Source organism: Podarcis tiliguerta (assembly GCF_965153285.1).
Source record: "Podarcis tiliguerta genome assembly, chromosome: 12".
In the NCBI taxonomy this organism is placed as follows: Eukaryota; Metazoa; Chordata; class Lepidosauria; order Squamata; family Lacertidae; genus Podarcis; species Podarcis tiliguerta.
Window position 1 is genome coordinate 15757614 of NC_139545.1, and position 21829 is coordinate 15779442.

Below are 21829 nucleotides of genomic sequence, written 5' to 3' on the forward strand. Positions count from 1 at the left end.
CTTACCATTTAAGCACCCTCCAACATCTCAAGACGACAGCAGATTGTTGTCTTGGCAACCCAGAGCCCGTTCAACACTAACCTGGAGAGTCAACATGGACCACTTGAAGAACCACATACAAAGGTATAAATTTCTTATTCTGTGCAATGACAGGCATCCCGATCTCACGGTCAAAGAAATTAGAAGGGAAGTGGTGATCCTTTTATATGCATTGAATTTGACAGTGGTAAGTATTGTTAATTGTATTACTCTGCCCCAGAGAGCATTCATACAGAAGCTTTCCGTTCATAATACAGTCAACTCCATTTTTTAAAGAATCACTCCTGCAAAGATCTCATTACACGTTCACCATCACCTAGCAAAGTATTGGGGAGGGGGGATGAATAGAGCAAATGGCATGGACAATTTGGCTTTTTCTGTACTACAGCCACCCAGGTCTCTAGGTTAGGCCTGATACTATTAAACTATTAAAGGAGGTAGTCTGCTTATATGCAACACTTGCACAAAGAGGAATCATAATCTTTGATCTTCTCAGGTCACTTTCACTCCCTCTCAGATGTAACATGACTATTTGTATATTCATTGACAAATTACTGTACTGCTAGAGAAATCCTCCTGGGAGTTGACCCATGCCTAATAATAATAATAATAATAATAATAATAATAATAATAATAATATTTATACCCTGCCCATCTGGCTGGGTTTCCCCAGCCATTCTGGGCTGCTTCCAACAGAATACTAAAAACACGATAAAACATCAAACATTAAAAACTTCTCTAAACAGGGCTGCCTTCAGTTGTCTTCTAAAAGTCAGATAGTTGTTTATTTCCTTGACATCTGACAGGAGGGTATTCCACAGTGTGGGTGCCACCACCGAGAAGGCCCTCTGCCTGGTTCCCTGTAACCTCACTTCTCACAGGGAGGGAACTGCCAGAAGGTCCTCAGAGCTGGACCTCAGTGTCAGGGCTGAACGATGGAGGTGGAGACGCTCCTTCAGGTATACTGGGCCGAGGCTCTTTAGGGCTTTAAAGGTCAGCACCAACACTTTGAATTGTGCTCAGAAATGTACTGGGACCCAATGTAGGTCTTTCAGGACCAGTGTTATATAGAGTGGAAAAAGGAGACTCCTCGTGCAACAGGGGGAAGACTGGTACGGAGGTTTAAAAAAGGGAATATGGTGCTTCTGGCTCCTAGCACCATTACAATTGATAATCATACCAGCAGTTAAAAAATTCAAAGTTTTCAAGATTTTAAATAGGCAAAAAGAAAATGTGCAACTTATGGATTCTAGGTAGGAAAGATTTCCTTAATGATTTATAGTTTGTTTATTTATTTATAGTTCAGTGAATGCATAAGTCAGTGTCTCTTCCCCTCTAAAATAGGCTTCCAATGGGATTTACGCAGAATATCAAGATAGACAACTGAGTTCCCAAATCTTTTCTGTTGCAAAGTGGTGTTGGCGTTGTGCAATTTTTAAGCAAAGTGGTGGTGTGCTGGAAGTTTGTACTTAACCCTTCTCACTTTTTTGCAAATACGCCAGACCATCCAGACCATTTTAGGCCTACCAAGCACCCCAGGTTTCAAAGCAACTTCATCCTTCTGGTGGAAAGTTCATTGTGGTACGGAATGAATAATGGGTGGACCTTATTGTTGCTACTTGCCTTAACTATAGGAGTATTCCAACGCCCCTGAAATAAACTCTTATTCAGAAAACAAAGAGATGCTTGGGAAATTTAGCCACACAAATATATGAATAGCTGACATATGCAGAAAGATGCATGTATCCCTAAATATAATTTTTCACCTTTTAGAACACCAATATCAATTTGAGAGAGAATTTAGTTATTGTAGGTATTGTCTTCAACGTGACAGGCCTAAGTACAGTGTGAACTTGACATCAACCCAAGATCAGTGAAAGCAAATACTAGGTACAAGTTAGAAAGGTGCCCTAAATTCACAGCTTTCCTTTGACTAGCCCCCTCCATTTTCATTGAGAGAAGGTTTCACCATTTGCTTTTGTTTGCCTTAAGGCTTTCCTACAAAAAGCGGTACATTCTCTTCCCAGTCCAAGAAAGTCCTTGAGAACCAAGCTTTTGTGAATGTTGTAGATGAAATGTGGGGTATAATGAGGGCAAATTAAATGCAGTTTAAAGCAGTTGGCGGGCCTAAGATTGTGTCCAAATAAAGAATATTGTTGATGAAAGCAGGACACAGTTCATTCTTTATGTGCCTGTAACCTAATTCAATCAATTTAAATGAATTGCTTGGTGTGAAGGGGTATTTCTAAGACAGATTCTGTGATTTACTTCAATAATTCCGGTATTTACCTAAAGTAGCATGCTACAGTGGCATAATAAATGAGGGTTTTCAAAACACTGTTCCCCACTTTAACAGATCTGAGCATGTAGCAGTTGCTAAGGTAGTCCTCTGCCCTGATTTTAGGGTTGGGAGACAATTTTGATGCAATTTGCATTTTAATCTGAACCGACCAAACCTGCACCTTCTGAAACACTAAACAAATCGAAACACAGCCATCATTCAAAATTCACACTGCCCCAAATTTTGCAAAGCAGTTCTCCAGTCAAATAATCTGTACAAATAATGCATATACTAGTGAATAATGCATATACTGCATTAGTGAAAACAGCATACAAGAACATATTAGATTAAGAAAAATAATTTTGCAATTTTTTTATATTAGGGACAATTACATATAAACTTGTTTATTAGGAGAAATCTGCACAAAAATGCTGCATATTTTTTCTTTTATTTTTAATTGTTGCAGAGATCTAGGAAACTAAATCTAAGACTAGAAAAAAATCAGAACCTGGGACAATTGAAATGGACTGATCCGTCCTTCCCTACCTGCTTTACAGAGGACAATCCTCTATTTGAACGGCTACTCCAAGCCTAGTTAAAATTACAGAACTGCAAGTTGGGAGAGGGGCCATGTAGTTGCCCATCAGCAGTTAGCATCTGGAAAGCTGACTGAGCAGGCACAGACAATTCACCTGGTCATAGTGTCCCCCACTGGTGAAATACATGTATTCCTATTTAAATTATAGTGATAATTTCTAAATTTGATTGTACAGTGGTACCTTGGTTCCCGAATGGCTTGGTTCTCGAACAACTTGGCTCCTGAACGCCGCAAATTGTTCCGGTTTGAGAACGTTTTTTGGAAGCTGAACGTCTGATGTGGCTTCCGCAGCTTATGCTTGAATGCAGGAAGCTCCTGCAGCCAATCAGAAGCTGCGTCTTGGTTTTCAAACCGTTCTGGGAGTCAAACAGACTCCCGGAATGGATTAAGTTCGAGAACCAAGGTACCACTGTATATGCAAAAACCAGGACATGCCACTTTCATTCAGATTTGAGCTCTCTTTTGGTCCTCTCTTTTGTCCATACATTAATGGGTATGAGTGTGATATTTGCACATGGAACCTCCTAATAATCAATTAAGAGGCAGGAAGGCCTGGAATGGGCATTATTCTCTCACAAGGTGTGAAGAAAAGGTGGTCCAACGAGTGGCCTGAGGGTCATATGCAGCCCTCAGAGCCTTTTTTGGCAACCCTCAGCAACATTTGATGCTGCTGCCCAGCCCTCACACTGCCTTCCCAAACCCAGGTAAGCGAGGCACTAGGCGTTGGGAAGGAGGCATGAAGGCTCTGACAGGGTCCTAGAGCCCCCACTCCTTCCCAAAGCCTAGTTAGCACTTTCCCAGCTTTGGGAAGGAAGCGAGAGGGCTCTAGGAGCCTGCCAGAACCTTGTGCCTCCTTTCCAAAGCTTGGCATCTCTCTTCTTCTTCTTCTTCTTCTTCTTCTTCTTCCCCCTGCGGCCCAGGGGGTTCTGGAGTGGCGCAGAGCTTTTTTAAAAATGTTTTAAATTTTTCCTTGTCCTTTTTATTTAATTTTTTTTGTATATGCGGGGACGTGGATGGGGGTGGGATGGATGTTTAGTTGGGAATTTGTTTGCTTTTAACGGATTTGTAATTTTTATAGTTTTTTATTTGTATTGTTTTTTGTTTTCTGGGGTCTTTTGTTTTTGTTTTATTGTTTTAAGGTCTTATTTTGTTCTTAAGGGGAGGGGTCAGGGCTGCCGGGGAGTGGGTCCCAGCCAACAAAATGGCTGGGGCATGTTCCACAGAGGGGGATGCGCTGGGACAACCGATCTCAGTGATCACGGGTAGGAGGAGGAGTTACGCTAGGGCCAGACCTTGTCATTACAGAGGAGGCAGGTTTAGTCGTTGTCTGAGGACTATCCCTGCCTCCGGGTCTGGTCCTGACCGGACGGATACTAGAATCAGCAAGGGATACCCACATGACCTGAAGGTGCTGCTGTGCAATGCCAGGTCAATGATTCATAAAACCACTGCAATCCATGACTTGATCATGGATGGAGGATTTGACCTGGCATGTGTAACAGAGACTTGGTTGGATGAAGCAGATGGGCCTGTTCTTGCCGCTGCTTGTCCACCAGGTTTCTCTTACGCACAGCAACCCAGGCCTTGTGGGCGGGGAGGGGGGGTTGCAGTGATTTTTAGGAAGTCATTAGCTTGCACCAGGCGTCCTATTGGGAAGACCCAGTTTTCTGAGTGCATGTTCTGGAAGTTGGGCAATAGGGGCAGTACAGGATTCCTTCTGGTGTACCGACCTCCCCGCTGCACCAAGGATTCCCTGCCCGAGCTGCTTCAGGTCGTGGCGGATGTCCTCCTGGAGACACCTAGTTTGGTTGTCCTAGGGGATTTTAATATCCATGCCGACACGACCTTACAAGGGGCCGCTCGGGACTTCGTGGAAAGCATGGCCTCCATGGGGCTGTCCCTGAATAAGTTTGGCCCAACCCATAGCCGCGGACATGCCTTGGACCTGGTGTTTACCTCAATGGATGTTGGTGATCTGACACTAAGTAAAAGCGAAACAAAAGAAGTGCCATGGTCAGATCACTTCCTGGTGCAACTTGACTTCTCCGCGACCCTTCCCCTCTGCAGGGAGGTGGGACCGATTCGGATGGTCCGCCCCCGCCACTTAATGGATCCAAATGGTTTCCAGAGAGTGGTAGGGGATGCTTTATCCCATGTTGATGGCCTTTCAGCTGATTCCCTGGTGGCCCGCTGGAATGTGGAGTTAACCAGGGCTATTGACTGTTTGGCTCCGAAGCGCCCTCTCCGATTGCATGGAGCCCGGACAGCCCCGTGGTTTTCCACGGATCTGAGGGCAATGAAACAATCGTTGAGACGGCTAGAGCGCCGGTGGCGGAGGACCCATTCTGAAGCTGACCGGACACAGGTTAGAGCTCAATGTCGAGCCTACCAAGTGGCAGTAGCGACGGCGAAGAAGACTTTCTTCACCGCCTCTATTGCATCTGCAGAAAACAGCAGCAGGAGACTTTTTCAGGTGGTCCGCAATCTAGCGGAACCACCTGCTACATCGGGGCCCAGTACGGGCCACATGATCTCCTGCAATGATTTTGCAAAGTTTTTTGCAGATAAAGTCGCTCAGATTCGGGAAGAGGTCGATGCCACCGTGGGAGCAGGGCCGGGGCGGGAGAGTGCTAGAGTCCTGTCTAGTCAAATTGCGTGGGATCAATTCCAATCTGTTACCTCCGAGGATGTGGACAGGCTGCTTGGACGAGTGAAACCAACCACCTGTCTCCTTGATCCTTGCCCATCCTGGCTTATAAAAGCTAGCTGGGAAGGGCTGGGCGATGGGCTTCGTGGGGTGGTGAATGCTTCCCTCCGTGAGGGAGTCTTCCCAGACCCGCTGAAAGAGGCGGTTATTAAACCGCTTCTTAAAAAACCATCTTTAGATGCGGCCACGATGGCCAACTATCGCCCAGTCTCAAATCTTCCATTCTTGGGCAAGGTGATTGAGCGAGTGGTGGCTGAACAACTCCAGGCACGCCTGGAAGAAGCGGACCATTTGGATCCCTTCCAGTCGGGATTCAGGCCTCATCACGGGACTGAAACTGCCTTGGTCGCACTGGTTGATGATCTCCGGCGGGCTAGGGACAAAGGTGAGAGCTGTTTCCTAGTTCTGCTGGATCTCTCAGCGGCGTTTGATACCATCGACCATAACATCCTTCTGGACCGTCTTGAGGGGCTGGGAGCTGGGGGTACTGTCATACAGTGGTTCCGCTCCTTCCTCCTGGGCCGTGTTCAGAAAGTTGTGGTGGGGGATGAGTGTTCAGACCCCTGGGCTCTCACTTGTGGGGTGCCTCAGGGTTCTGTCCTCTCCCCCATGCTTTTTAACATCTATATGCAGCCGCTGGGAGAGATCATCAGGAGGTTTGGGCTGGGTGTTCATCAGTATGCGGATGATACCCAGCTCTACCTCTCTTTCAAATCAGAACCAGTGAAGGCGGTGACGGTCCTGTGTGAGTGTCTGGAGGCGGTTGGAGGATGGATGGCGGCAAACAGATTGAGATTGAATCCTGACAAGACAGAAGTACTGTTTCTGGGGGACAGGAGGCGGGCAGGTGTGGAGGATTCCCTGGTCCTGAATGGGGTAACTGTGCCCCTGAAGGACCAGGTGCGCAGCCTGGGAGTCATTTTGGACTCACAGCTGTCCATGGAGGCACAGGTTAAATCCGTGTCCAGGGCAGCTGTGTACCAGCTCCATCTGGTACGTAGGCTGAGACCCTATCTGCCCACGGACTGCCTTGCCAGAGTGGTGCATGCTCTGGTTATCTCCCGCTTGGACTACTGCAATGCGCTCTACGTGGGGCTACCTTTGAAGGTGACCCGGAAACTACAACTAATCCAGAATGCAGCGGCCAGACTGGTGACTGGGAGCAGCCGCCGAGACCATATAACACCGGTCTTGAAAGACCTACATTGGCTCCCAGTACGTTTCCGAGCACAATTCAAAGTGTTGGTGCTGACCTTTAAAGCCCTAAACGGCCTCGGTCCAGTATACCTGAAGGAGCGTCTCCACCCCCATCGCTCTACCCGGACACTGAGGTCCAGCACCGAGGGCCTTCTGGCGGTTCCCTCACTGCGAGAAGCCAAGTTACAGGGAACCAGGCAGAGGGCCTTCTCGGTAGTGGCACCCTCCCTGTGGAACGCCCTCCCACCAGATGTCAAAGAGAACAACAACTACCAGACTTTTAGAAGACATCTGAAGGCAGCCCTGTTTAGGGAAGCTTTTAATGTTTGATGTATCATAGTATTTTAATATTCTTTTGGAAGCCGCCCAGAGTGGCTGGGGAAACCCAGCCAGATGGGCGGGGTATAAATAATAAATTATTATTATTATTATTATTATTCATTGAATTTGTATACCACCCTATACCCAGGGGTCTCAGGGCAGTTCACAGAATAAAATCAAGATATAAAATCACAAAATACACAAGAATAAAAACAACAACCCGATAGCCCCCCAAAAAAACACATTTTAAAAGGGCATAGGAACTTAGCCAGCTTTGAGAAGGTAGCACAGGGGCTGCGGGGGGGGGGGGGGAGCAGTATCTAATTGTGTCCATGCTCCCCTCCCCACAAAACAAAGCAGTCTGCAACCCGCAGTTTCCGCCTCAAAGTACTCTCGCGGACCACTTCGTATGAAAAGTTGGGCCTCCCTGTGTTAAGCACTGCCAACTGTTCGTTAGGAGATGTGTTCTGGACCTGATCCTGTGGATTATTCATAAATTTAAAGGGGAAAAAATCTATTCATATATGATAATTTAATCAATACGCATTTGCTATGATGACAATACAGATCTCTACTGGGCAATTGGTTTCCAGATCAGATGCAACGCTCTGTTTGGTGTATGCACAACTGACTGATTTGAGGTGAGAAAAAGGTAAGTGGATAAAAATATACATTGTTTTGAGATTACTAGTTCTTTTAAACACACATGCATTTTCATATACACACAACCATTCTATTAAAAAAAAATAAACAAGTGTGGGTTTGCTCTAGAAGATTAGGATTTATAAAGCTCCCAGCTTTTGCTCTTAATTAAAATGAACACAAAGTGCTCAGGTTGCTTTTATATTACAGCTGATCCTGCTGCATTTAATAGATTCAGGAAAATATGACTAGCTCAAAATTGCTGATATTAAGTGCTGTCACTGGAATTCTGTGTTTTTTCTCAGTTGAATTTGTGAAATGTTCTTTAATACTCCAATTATAATCAGTTTCCAAAATAGGACTGATTGACTGCATTACAGGGCAGCACTTACGTAACCTGCTTTATATATGTTATATAACCTTCATATATTGTGACAGCGAAAGGATCTCTAGGATTTTTGACTGTCAGGCAGCTTTCTTGCTCTCAAGCTACAACTGGAGGGAGAGAGAGAGAAACAGAGAAACAGACAGACAGAGATTGCATGACCATTTTCTAAACTTTTGGCCTTTTCAATATATAAATGGCACAGATAATCGCATGTGGGTAACATGACAGACTCTTTCAACATTTCAGACTCCCCACCAGGGAGTATTTAGGTTCTATATATGGCTTCCTGGAGGACTCTTGCACTTTCACTCTGAGCCCATTTTGGCAAACATCTCACACCTTAAACTTCCACAGGCTAAGAACTGCACTGCAACATGCAGATTATAGCCCAAGTCAGAATACTTTCTACCTAGAGTTAGGCTTCTGCACTATGCAGCATCATAATAATTTGCAGACTATTGACAACTACTGTATTCCATTGTCTTAAAAAAAACAACACGAACTTGCAAGTTTAGAACTGAAGTCAGCCTTCCTTGGATGCATGGAATCAGAAAGGCGGCAGTAATAATGAACTTGCAGAGAGAAACAGTTTTTGAGCTTGTGGACTTTGGCATTAGGGTTAAAGCATATCACAGCTTTATTTAATTACAAGGAAAGCAAAACCATCTATATCAATTTCCTTAAATTAATCCTGCCCAGGTAAAAGAGAGACATTGTTAGCCATTCAGCCTGTGGGCCTCCAAATAAAAACGTAAAGGGACCCCTGACCATTAGGTCCAGTCGTGACCGACTCTGGGGTTGTGGCGCTCATCTCACTTTATTGGCCGAGGGAGCCGGCGTACAGCTTGCAGGTCATGTGGCCAGCAGGACTAAGCCGCTTCTGACAAACCAGAGCAGCGCACGGAAACGCCGTTTACCTTCCTGCCGGAGCGGTACCTATTTAACGACTTGCACTTTGACGTGCTTTCGAACTAAATGCTTAACTACAAATCCCATTATCCCTGGCCTAATGAAGGTTATGAAGTAGTTGAGCCCAACAGCACCTAGAGCGTCACAGCTTCTCTACCGCCAGTGAACAACATTTATTTATTGCCAATCTGCAGCCAGAGATTTTGTGGGATATTATAAAAACCTGCTAGACTTGTAAAGAGAGATAAACCAAGAAAACACATCATAAGCAACTATGGTTGCATCCTACCACCTTCTAATCTCTAAATATATATATAATCTGTCTCAATCCATGTCCCTTACTGCTTTGATAACAATATTTTAGGGATGGATGCTAAATTATAGACATTACTAGGCCCTTTTAATTAATAGCCAATCATACAATCTGAGTGAAAAGGATGACCTTTATTTTGAAAGTAGCAGACTACAAGGCTTCAACAAGGTCTCAGAAATATTTCTTTTTAACCCCACCGCTGTCCCAATACATTTAGGGTTTGCTTCAAAAGATTACGCATACCCAAGGAGACAAACACTTTAGGTTTGGCTGCCTGGGGGAGAAGTGGCTGTTTATAGTCAGATGAGTTTGCTGTGAATAAAAGATGCCTGCATCGAAAAGAACAGTTGCAGCACAGACAAAGGAATAGCACTATGCTACCCTTATTCAGACTGCGTAGGATGCACTGGTGTGACCACAACAGTGAATATATTATTGCATTATATAAGGCTGAAGTCATAAAGTGTCTCAACTGAACAGACACATGATTAAAGCCTCAAGCATATCCTGGTGTTGTAGCTCTGATGAGCTACGCAGGAAGTCAAAACAGGTGATCATCACAGTTCATTTGAGGCATAAAACTGACTGAAGCTTAAATACAGTAATATGCTCCATAACATGACCAACAGGTTAAAATGACAAGATTTGTTGATATTTGACAGATGCAACCACCAGAATCAAAGAGAAATAATTATGAAAGTACCAGCTTTCAGGCTTTGAACACATCAATGCATTGTGGAAGGCTCTTGGCCTGAAAGCTGCAGCAAAGGTACACCTGGCACAACAGACCAGCAATGCTATTTATCTGCTCCAAATTCCTCCCTTCTGAGGCTTTTTATTAACAGCAAAAACTAAACTGAACATTATTGTTGTTATTATTATTATTATTATTATTATTATTATTATTATTATTATTAATATACCGCCCTATACCCAGAGGTCTCAGGGCAGTTCACAGAAAAGATTACAATATATAAAATAAAAACAACAGCAATAACCCTATAGCCCCCTCCCAAAAAAACACATTTTAAAAGCATATAGGATGTCCATCAGGTCAACCAAAGGCCTGATTTAAAAGGAACGTTTTTGCCTCGCGCCGAAAAGGTGTATAATGAAGGTGCCAGGCGAACTTCCCTGGGGAAAGCATGCCACAAATGGGGAGCCACTGCAGAGAAGGCCCATTTTCGTGTTGCCACCCTCTGCACCTCTCGAGGAGGGGGCACACAAAGGAGGGCCTCAGAAGATGATCTCAGGGTCTGGGTAGGTTCCTATGGAAAGAGGCGGTCCTTGAGGTATTGCGGTCCTGAGCCGTTTAAGCCTTTCTAGGTTAAAACCAGCACTTTGAATTGGGCCCGGAAACTAATTGGTAGCCAGTACAGTCAGACTAGAATTGGTATAATATGCTCAAACCGTCTTGCTCCAGTGAGCAACCTGGCCGCTGAATTCTGCACTAGCTGAAGTTTCTGAACCATCTTCAGAGGCAGTCCTACTTATAACACATTGCAGTAATCTAACCTTGAAGTTACCAGAGCTTAGACAACTGTAGTTAGGCTATCCCTGTCCAGATAGGGGCGTAGCTGGGCCACCAGCTGAAGCTGGTGGAAGGCACTCTAGGCCATTGCTGTGATAAGGAAGTTTACATGCAGTTAGCCCTTCGGTTGCTCATTGGAAATCCTGAAGCTGAGGCTCCAATACTTTGGCCACCTCATAGGAAGAGAAGACTCCCTGGAAAAGACCCTGATGTTCGGAAAGATGGAGGGCACAAGGAGAAGGGGACGACAGAGGACGAGATGGTTGGACAGCGTTATTGAAGCTACCAACATGAGTGTGACCAAACTGCGGGAGCCAGTGGAAGTCAGGGGTGCCTGGCGTGCTCTGGTCCATGGGGTCATGAAGAGTCAGACATGACTAACCAACAACAACAAGCCCTTCGGTGGACAGTGGCACTTAGAAGGGATGTATTATCTACTCTGGGAAGGTATCATCCAAGTCCTCAGTCAGGCTTTGAGGTCTATAGCAGATTATTTGGGCCTAAGTCACTTCAGGCTTTAAACACCAAAGTCAGCACCTTGAATTGGGTCCCAAAACACAGCTGTTTTAAAACAGGGGTTGTGTGAGATCTAAACTGAACTCCATCCAGTAATCTGGCTGCTGCATTTTGGACCAACTGAAGTTCCCAAGTCATCTCCAATGGTAGGCCCATGTAGAGCATGTTGCAACCATCAAATCTGAAAGTTTTGGAGCATGGAGTTATAGCACATTAAGTCCTCGTGAGACCAAGTTGACACCTTTGCCTAGCTTTAAGAAAGCTGCAACAAACATTTTGTTTATCCTGGTTTTTGATGGGTTTTTAATGCTACTGTGTGATTTTGTTTTTGTTCTCTTTTAATTGTCATTTTGTTTGTATTGTTGAATTACTGTACAGTATAGCACCTTTTAATAAATAACAATTACTCATGAAAATTGACAGAGCCGGTGGTTGTTGGCGTTCGCCATCTCCTCCCCAGCTGCTGATCTACAACAGGAGAGAAAACAGAAGCTAACTGTTGCCTCCCAAATAGGAACAAGGCTATGAAAACGCTGGAAAAGAAAGGAGAGACAGGAGAATACTAAGCAAAATTGAGCTCAATGCAGACAAGATGGAGGAACTTGTTAGTGGTGGGGTAATCTATGCTTGGGTTAGTGGTGTTCAATCTGTTCTGGATTTTGTAGATTGGTGCGTTTTGTAGATTGGTGTGTTGAATGGTCCCTCTCTGTCAGCAGAGGCACATGCTATCTTGGTGGATCAAAGCACCTTTTATCAGTTCAGTGTTTCTCAAACTCGGGTCTCCAGCTGCTGGACTACAAATCCCCTCATTCTTAGCTGGCAGGGCCAGTGATGATGGGAGTTGTAGTCTAACAACAGCTGGAGACCCAAATTTGAGAAACACTGGTTTAGGCTGATATGACTGATATAGAACCCTGCCTGGACAGAGTCTTCCTTTAGCAATCAGTGCCTTGTTAACTACTTGTTTGGATGACAGCAATCCGCTGTACATGGAGATGGTTTGGAAAACTGTCCAAAAACTTTAGTTAGTCTGGAATATGGGAGATTGCAAATCAGGATGGAGCAATATGAACACACTAAGCTAGCACTTTGCCATCTCCACTAGCTTCCAATCAGTTTCCACAACCTCTTCAAAGTGCTTATTTTTATATTTGATGCACATTCATGGGCTGGGGACAGGGCAGCTGTATGATTGCCTCTCCCCACCATGAATACCTTACCTTTCTGGAAATCCTACTCTCAATGCTTTGCAAACACTTTCCTCAATTTCCAAAACTAATGGGGTTGTTTGTTTTGTTTTTTATTATTAAAGATTTTCTTGTTTTACAGACGTATGTGTAATGTCTCTCGTATTTTTTCCATGTAACATTTTTACAAATCAGTTTCATTTGTTGAGACATGGGGGGGAGTTGGGGGGGTCGGGTAGAGATGTTCCTATTTTGCTTAATGTATGTAGGGTTTCGTGTCAGCGTTGCTCATGCAGGTTCTCTGCTGTTCATTTGTGTCTCTGGTGGTGAGAGAGGTTGGGGTTAGCCTATGGTGTGGTTGATTGTTTGTGATTGGCTGTGGTGATCTTTGTTTTTGTGTGTAAGTGGGGTGGGTGGGTGTTTTGGATCAGGTTAGCCATACTGATTTGTATGCTGTTGGTGGGTTATTGTCATTGTGTTGTTGGGCTGTGTATGTGATAAAGGGGAGCCATACCGGGGTGAAGGAGTCTTTTTTTGTTTGTCCCCGTGTCAGTTTCAGTTTATTCGTTAATTTTTCTTGTAGGGCTGTTTCCCATACTATTTGGTACCATTGGTCCATGCTTACTCCTGACAGGTCTCTCCAGTGTCTGGTTATGGTGTTTCTGTCTGCTGAAAGTAGATGGGTTATGAGTTCTTTGTGGTGTAAATGGGCATTGTTGTCTTGGAAGATGTTTAGTAGGGCCAATTCTAGGGTGGTGTCTAATACTTGCTTAGTTATTTTACATATTTCTTGTATGGCTGTTGTCCAATATGAAACCATTTGGCATTACTATATTCATGATAACTAGGCATCTTTAATAGTTTACTGAAACCACCCAGACTTTTTCTGTTGTCGTGCTTCATATTCTCCTATAGAACCATGATGCACACTCTCTAGTGCAATTAGAGAATTTTAATTTTAAATATTATCATTAGGATATAGGTCAGATATTAAGCCTGACAGAAATGTATCTTAGCAATGATTATTTAAGTGCATCAGGGTGTACCCACAGTTACCCAATGTCGTGAAAGAGGTCAAACAATCTGAGAAGAAAACCTCAACTTTCTAGAAAGGTTTTTTTCACAATTCCATCAACAGGAAATGACTAATTACATAAGTTTCACACATATTTAATTAAAAGTTTTGATGCTAATTCTCAATTATCCCTCATTACAGACCTAATTTTATCATCACGCCCCATGCGCTTGGTGTTATCTCACATATCCTGTTATCACTGGCAGGTAACACAAAGTTCAGCAAAAGAAAAATGCTATCAAGACTAGCTAAGTTAAAGTTTTTATCTTTCAGGTTTTGGGGTGCACATCTTAATTTAGGGAGCACTGTTTTATATTGAGCCAAAGCAATGGAACAGCTGAGCTCAGTACTGTTAACAGGGGTTTACTGGTGTTTCTCGCCACCTGGGATTTTTAGTTAAAAGATGCTGGGGATTGAATCTGAATACTGAACATGCTATCCACAAATAAGTGACACCTCTGCTTTCAGGGGCCAGCTCTCAGCTTTCCAAAGGGAAAATGCTAACTAATCTAGCCGATGCAGAATTCCTTCCCTCTCAGAGGACTAATCGAAAGATGCCCATCATAACACTCAGTGTCTCACCACTAAATATATGAGTTGCCTCCACTGTAAGTATGTTGTTTGAGGTAATGTGAAACTTAGGGTGATAGGAAAGCTATGGCTGCTGCACTCATACAAACAACTGCTTGATGATGTTGGTCCGTAAGCATATGATACACATGCAGATTTCAAATGCAACCGAGGGGCAGCCTGTCGAACAGGCTAGGGAAAGGTGCTCTTCTGTTGGCCTAATTCTATCACATGATCTGGATGATCATAGCCTGCCCTGACATGACCAGGCTTTGGCAGAGGCATCCTCTCACTGATCTGATCGTGTCACATGACCTAGGTGAAGTATCCAAGCACAGGGTGCTGGTTGAAGCTCACCTCCCCTGCAATGGCTATGGGCAAGACCACCATGCCATTTACCCTGCTGTATCCCTTACCTAGGGACGCGGGTGGCGCTGTGGGTTAAACCACAGAGCCCAGGACTTGCCGATCAGAAGGTTGGCGGTTTGAATCTCCGCAATGGGGTGAGCTCCCGTTGCTCAGTCCCTGCTCCTGCCAACCTAGCACTTCGAAAGCACGTCAAAGTGTAAGTAGATAAATAGGTACCACTCCAGCAGGAAGGTAAATGGCGTTTCTGTGCACTGCTGTGGTTCGCCAGAAGCGGCTGTCATGCTGGCCACATGACCCGGAAGCTGTATGCCGGCTCCCTCAGTCAATAAAGCAACCTTACCTACACAGTGGCAGTGAGAGTGGCAGTTGATACAGCAGGCTCTCTGTTCATCCCCAAGAAGGAATACTGAACCACAGCAGCCTTAGCAGCAAGATTTTCTTACATTAAATGAAACTGGTGTGTATTAAAGTTAAGTAAAACAGAAGAGCCAGAGGGGCTCAAAACCCTCTGGACAACTCTAGGCATTATGATTCCTCAGCTACAGTTATTCATCTGTCAGACATGGATATTAATAGCCCAGGCCACAGAGTTGATATGAAAGATTACAAAATACTTGGTGCATTACACTGGTGACTGAAAACAATGCTGGCACCAGTTCAGTACAGTTCAACTCAGCATAAATACGGTGACAATACAGCACAGAAAGAGGAAAACATGGATAGCAACACCAGTGTTACAAGCTTACAGCAGCTCAAAGAAAGAAACAAGAGCACTATTGTCCTCACTGCAACATTGCCTCTGCTCTCCTTTTGACCATCTTCCTCTCTAACCCGGTCTTAATTATTCCCTATAAATAGAAGAGTGGAACAACAATGTCATGATCTTCTGTTTCACTTCCATTCAGCTTAACGGGGCGGAGGTAAGGAAGTCCTCATTCACAACTGTGCTGAGTCCCGTATCATAAAAATGAAAGTGGTGTGACCAGGGGCCGACTTTGGTCTTTCATATTTCAGCAGCACCCTGTCCAAAATTCATCGTGCCCCCTCTTCCCTGACACCTCTCACCTTCTGTTCTGCTCAATTCGCTATGTCAGACTTCAGGTGCCCAGTGTGGCAGAATCAGTCGCACTGCCCAAAATCTGCCTCTGGTGCAATACTACTCACCAGCTATTTGTTTTTAAACCGTAACAGGGAAAAATAATTTATAAGAAACTGATACCCCATATCTGTACTTTGCATTTCTTCAAAACTGTGGGAACAAGCTGAACTAGAGTGAAATGTGTTTAATACTCATTTCAATAGGACTGAGCTCACTTTCAACTGAACTGCAGCCTACGTCTTAATGGTGGGTTGAAATATGTTTTTTCTTCTCTTAACTGCTTCCGCAATACTACATACATTCCAAACACTATGTGATGCAAGGACAGGATTACGGCAAGTTACACACAAGCAGACCAACTTTAGACAACAAACAAGCTAAAGCAGAAAACAAGGATTTTTCTTCTCACCTAGATCTGATAAGCATTTTATATATTAGATGCTGGACATGTCTGCGCTTGTACATTGGCACTGAATATGATATATGCCATGAAAATCAAAAGTGAGAATAGTATTCTCATGCATTGAGAAACACCCACCCATTTCAAAATGTACAGTGTTCTCCTGGAAATACTGGCATGTAAACAACAGGCCCATCTACCCCGGATAAAACATTTTGACATCATCTTCTCCATCTCCTTTAAAATCAGCACTGCCACAGAACAATTCCAAGTGTCTTACGGATGAACTAGTGCTGCCAATTTTGCACTGCATACTTAGAAATATATACAATTAAAATCATTCCCAATTTTCACATAAGCCCTTCGCAGATGACAGTATACCTTTTGCAAACAGCTTTGTAAAAGATGATGACGATTATTCTGTGATAATTTTGTGAGAACGTTCTTTAAAAACAATGTCTAAGTGCTCAAGTCATTCAATTACTTTAGCATGCACCAATGTAATTTGTCCACATCGTGAGAAATGGAGCAATGAGTGACAGCTCATATAATCATTTTACTTCACTACATTAACTAAAAACTCAAATGCTTAAAGGCTGGGCTTGTCCACATTTCTTCTTGTCCCGTGTTTATGAAGAACTGGTCCAAATAGTTTTCTGATTGACCCACACTAGAGATGGGACTGGGGCGTTTTCCACTTGCCCTGTTCCTTTCCCAGGGAAAACCTGCTCTTTAGCTTTAAGGGCTTATCCACGCTTACATTTTCTCTGCTCTTTCTAGGCACAGTCTGCACTTTAAAACTCCAAACACACACACTTTTCTCTTCTTTTTGCTCTGGAGCTTTCCCCGAAAAATTCACTCTTTAAAGCTCAATAGGAGCCAATAGCATATTGACATCTGCTCCAATTGAGTGCTAAAGTTCTGGTTTCCACGGTAAAAGTTCTGGGCCAAGAAAACCCCAGGCTCTTGACACAGAGCTTTGAAGTCCAGGCCTGTGCCTGGAAAGAGCGGGGCAAAAGGTAAATGTGGAGAAGGCCTCAATCAGAACAAATGACAATTCGCAGAAAATCTGGTTGCTCTTTGCTCCGACTGGGCGCTAAAGAGCGGTTTCCCCGGTGGGGAAAGCAGTGGAACAAGAGGAAGGGTGGGTACGCCCACAGTACAGAACACAATCAAGAGACATCTGCAAAAGTAAAAAGTAAAAATAAAAGCAATGGCTAATTATAAATATTTTAGTAGGGGCTTCATCTCTGACCACAGGTGTACTAAGGTGGAGACAGCGGGAATGAAACCAGTGGCATGTTAGGCGAGTCTGCCACAGGGCTGCCTACCAAATCAACAGAGTGCCAGCTTAGCTTTCATTAATATTCAGGAGGCTCAGCTCACCAAATAATTTCTAAGCCATGTCTGAATTCTTGGGGCTTAGACAAGTGGGGATACACTTCAAAAATTGAGGAAAATATCCTTAACTGGAATCAAATAGTTACGGACTGAAAGATTCAGTAAATTGAAGTTGGCATTATGTTTTATACTCTCTAACCCAAAGGTGACTAGAATAACTTGTGTGTTTAAGGTTTCAATGGGTGACCTACTTTCCCCTCTTTTAATGCAGTGAAAAGGAATAGCTCCAGTAGGTTTACAATCCTGCTCTTGTAATATTATGCAAAGCTGCTGTCTCGCCATGGTTTCTTCTCAATAAATGCATCTGAGGAAGGCAAAATTGAGCAGTAACACCTTAGATTCAATCTTCAGCCTGATATGCAGTTACTGCAGAAGAGAGCCCTGACCTGGATGGGAACACACACCAAGAATTGGAAGAGAAATGTCTCAAATGGAACTTCTGACACAGCATATATGCAAAACCTTCTAGGGACCTCCCTTTTTTCCAAGCCACTGGAATTAGGATGTATCTGAATCTCATCTGAAAACTGATGAGGCTGCTTCCCTGTGGAATGATCTCAAATTTCCATGTTCACTTTTCCTAAGTCAGTTATTAGCATTTGCATGTATATATAATACCATCAATTTGGATGGCTTTTTCAGTAGAAGCTGCCAATAATTGGATAATTCTTCAAAGGCTGAATACATCAGCCTGGAGAAAACAATAGCTAATGTCTTATGCATGCTAATTGGACCTGTAGATAATGTTCAGGTAGATATTTCTTAACTCGGAGACTATTAAATTCTTCAATCCCAGGAAAGGGAAGAGAAGCCCCAAGGAATGAGAGAAACACAAAGCTGTTGTTTTTAAAAATAACTTAAGTAGATCAACAGCAACAAGAAAAATTGCCTGCAAGAAGCAGCCTCAGCATTTGCTCTACATTTATAGTATCCTCCCTGCCTCAAAAGCACAAGCATGACTTTTTTCTGGAAGCCAGCTTAAGTTTTCCTGTTTAGTTGGGTTTCTGGTCATTGGTCTGTGGTAGTACAGATATGGCAGAATAAGAGAAGTGTGGGTATTCTATTATGTGAGATTTTAATATTATTGAGATGTAACTGTTTTCGTTACTGTTGAGTTATCCAAATTATTCTGGGCTGCTTTAACCCAAATTAACAACAAATTGCTTTGGCTTAGCAGTACAGTTACAGCTAGGGAAGGCTGGGGAGATGGACCTATAACTAGAGCAATTTAGCAGGAGAAGCTGAGAAAGTTGATGTGCCTCCTAGGCAAGTTTGAAAAGACAAGAGTTCATGACAAATAATGTGGCCTCAAATGCAGAACTCAATGAATGTGCATTGGCACTAGAAATACCCCTTTATTTTGACATTGTAAGTAGACATTAAACGCCAAGAGAAGAAATGGTCTTGTATATATTGGCATGTATCCATACAGCCGAGCCATCATTTACACCATTAAAAACTGAAAGTTGGTAGCAATAATGCATTATGAATTATTTTAAGGGACTGGATGTTTTAAGGGTATGTAACAAAACTCAGTAGGAAAAAAGGATAGTAGTGACAATTTCCATCTTTCTCTCACCTGCAATATTCCTACAATATTCTTGGTTCTTACCTGCTGCTTGAGTGCCTCCAGAGATTCAAATTCCAGCCTTGCCAATTTTATCTGGATGTCTCGTGGTTTATCAGCAATCGCGTATGCCATAAGAAATTTCACAGCTAGCGCTAAATGCTGGTTGGGGGAACGGGGAGAGAAGAGATAAACAGAATACCATTCAGTTATGAGTGCATGTATTTGTGTGCAGAAATTATCATCAATGATTAAAAACGCACAAGGGATAAGTATAACATGAACATTATCAGAAACACAAGTGAACAGCAATTTTTCTGCATTATTCTAGGGCAGGCCTCCCCAAACTCGGCCCCCCCAGCTGTTTTGGGACTACAATTCCCATCATCTCTGACCACTGGTCCTGTTAGCTAGGGATGATGGGAGTTGTAGTCCCAAAACAGCTGGAGGGCCAAGTTTGGGGGTGATAGTAAGTGATAGTAAGTGGAGAAAAATCTACATATACATTGACAGGATAAGACTATATATCTACCATGTCAACTTTCACAGATATTAGCAAGGAGAAGGTAAATCCTTAAATGTCACTTGATCCATTAGGTGCCCTCCATCCATCCATGAAGCTGTATTTTAGGTTGTGGGCCTCAAACCAAAAATAGTCTATTCTGCAGTAACAAGTAGTGCTGTACCTCAAGTAGATTAGAAAACCAGAGATTAGGCAAACGGACAAAGAACAGAGAGATATGCTGCAAGTGTATTTTAAAAGATTGGCAAGTATGATGTACCATATTTTTTGCACCATAACACTCACTTTTTTCCTCCTAGAAAGTAAGGGGAAATGTCTGTGCATGTTATGGAGGGAATGCCTACGGATGGCGGGGGATCTGCTGCAGTCGTGAGCAGAGGATCCATGGTTCCCCTTCCTTCCCTCCTCCGTGGCTCGCTTTGAAACAGCAAAGCAGGAGAAGAGCCGCTGAGTGGGGAGGAGAGAGGGACAGAGAGCCTGCTTGCTTTAAAGGAGCAAAGCAGGAGAGAAGAGGAGCCGCTTACACAAGTGTAAGCAGCTCCTGTCCGGTTGGTTCCTTTAAAGCAAGCGGGCTCTCTGTCCCTCTCTCCTCCCCACTCAGCTGGCTAAATAGCAGCAAAGTTTGCCGGGGAGGAGGGAGAGAAGCAGAGCCTGCTTGCTTCTCCCCTTATACTCTTCTTCTGCATTATTAGCAGCATCCTTCTCCACCCACCCCACGCGTGTTCCTTGTCCCTTGAGTGCTTTTCCTTCCCTCCCCACTTGAAACGTGGTTACAAAGCATGGATCCACATGGATCTTCAGGATTTTTGCATTGGGCTACCCCAAACTCACTGTGAGATCACATGTCTTTGGCCACAGCATGAACCACAAAAATCATACATCCACTGTTTCGTTTGGAATATTTTTTTTCTTGTTTTCCTCCTCTAAAAACTATGTGTGTGTTATGGTCGGGTGCGTGTTATAGAGCGAAAAATACGGTATGTAAACAAAGACTAGAAATTGTACAGTGGAATCTTGGTTCTCAAACGCCATGGTACTCAAACATTTCAGCTCCTGAACATCAAAAACCGGAAGTAAGTGTTCCGGTTTTCAAATGTTTTTTGGAACCTGAACATCCGATGCGGCTGTCGGCTATTGTTTCCAGGGTGCCTGCACCAATCGGAAGCTGTGCCTTGGTTTTCGAACATTTCAGAAGTTGGAACAGACTTCCAGAATGGATTATGTTCGAAAACCAAGGTTCCACTGTTTTTCTATTTGCATTTTACCAGAAACCAGAAGACTGTGGCTAAAGGTTTGACTGACTGCTTCAAATCACAAAGTGAAATTCACACACACTGCTTTGGGGACTTTGTCGTTTCTTTATGGGTGCCGAGGGAAAAGCAGAAACTAGGGCTAACAGCAGTGTGTGAGAGGCACTTCAGTCGGGATCATGGCTGGGAAGGGAAAAGTTAAACCTTCCCTCCTCCTTTTGTGCTGCAGTTCTGAGAAAAAGCCTCCCCTCTCTGGCACCTGCTATTAAGTTAAATACAATGAAAATCATGATGTGCTCTATGTGGTGCCATGCCTAATTTGATCCTTAATTTATTGTTTGTAAATATACAATATATAAATGAGTGCCCTATTAACTCTGCATATAGGTTCTATAAGCCGGAATCTTGACCTCATAACAGGGATTATGTCGAGCCAAGCAAGGTATGCCAGGCCCCATGCCTATATTGTTTTAAGTGGCTGGTAAAAACGTGGCTGTTTTAAAAGGTTGCTTTAGCTGATTGTTTTGTTTTTGCTGGTTTATCTTTCATTTCTTAGGGCTCATCTGCACTTTTGCTTGTCCCATACCTAGAAAGCAGAGGTCCAAGAAGTTTTCTGCTTGTCCCATGATTTCAAGGCACAGGTCCAAGAGGGGTTTTGTTTCTTTGTTTGTCCCACTACTTCCCCCCGGAAAACCCACTGTTTACCACTGAATCGGAACACACATTAGTCTGCTGAAAAACTGATTGATGTTTGTTCTGATGCAGTGGGTTTTCCTGGGGGAAAGCGGCGGGACAAGCGAAAGTGTTGGACGAGCCCTTAGTTTGGATGGCTGCTTAGGATTCTGTTATGGAGGCTTGACTTCGATGTTAATACTAGCAATGTTAATGGGGTGTGATATAGTTCATTGTTGTTTTGATGTTTTGGTACAAGTTTTCAAAATAGAAT

The 21829-nt window shown here is 43.6% G+C and overlaps 1 protein-coding gene across 4 annotated transcripts in view; it reads right to left on the bottom strand.

Moving 5' to 3' along the window:
• ANO10 (anoctamin 10) overlaps window positions 1-21829 on the bottom strand; it is an 88871-nt gene that overhangs the window by 12849 nt on the left and 54193 nt on the right. For all 4 annotated transcript variants that reach the window (XR_014503345.1, XM_083404919.1, XM_083404920.1 and 1 more), the window contains exon 12: window positions 19156-19272. Coding sequence is in view for 3 of the 4 variants with exons in the window: in XM_083404919.1 (XP_083261045.1) it covers window positions 19156-19272 (117 nt within the window). In the remaining variant the exon portion in view is untranslated. The remainder of the gene's footprint in view (window positions 1-19155; window positions 19273-21829) is intronic.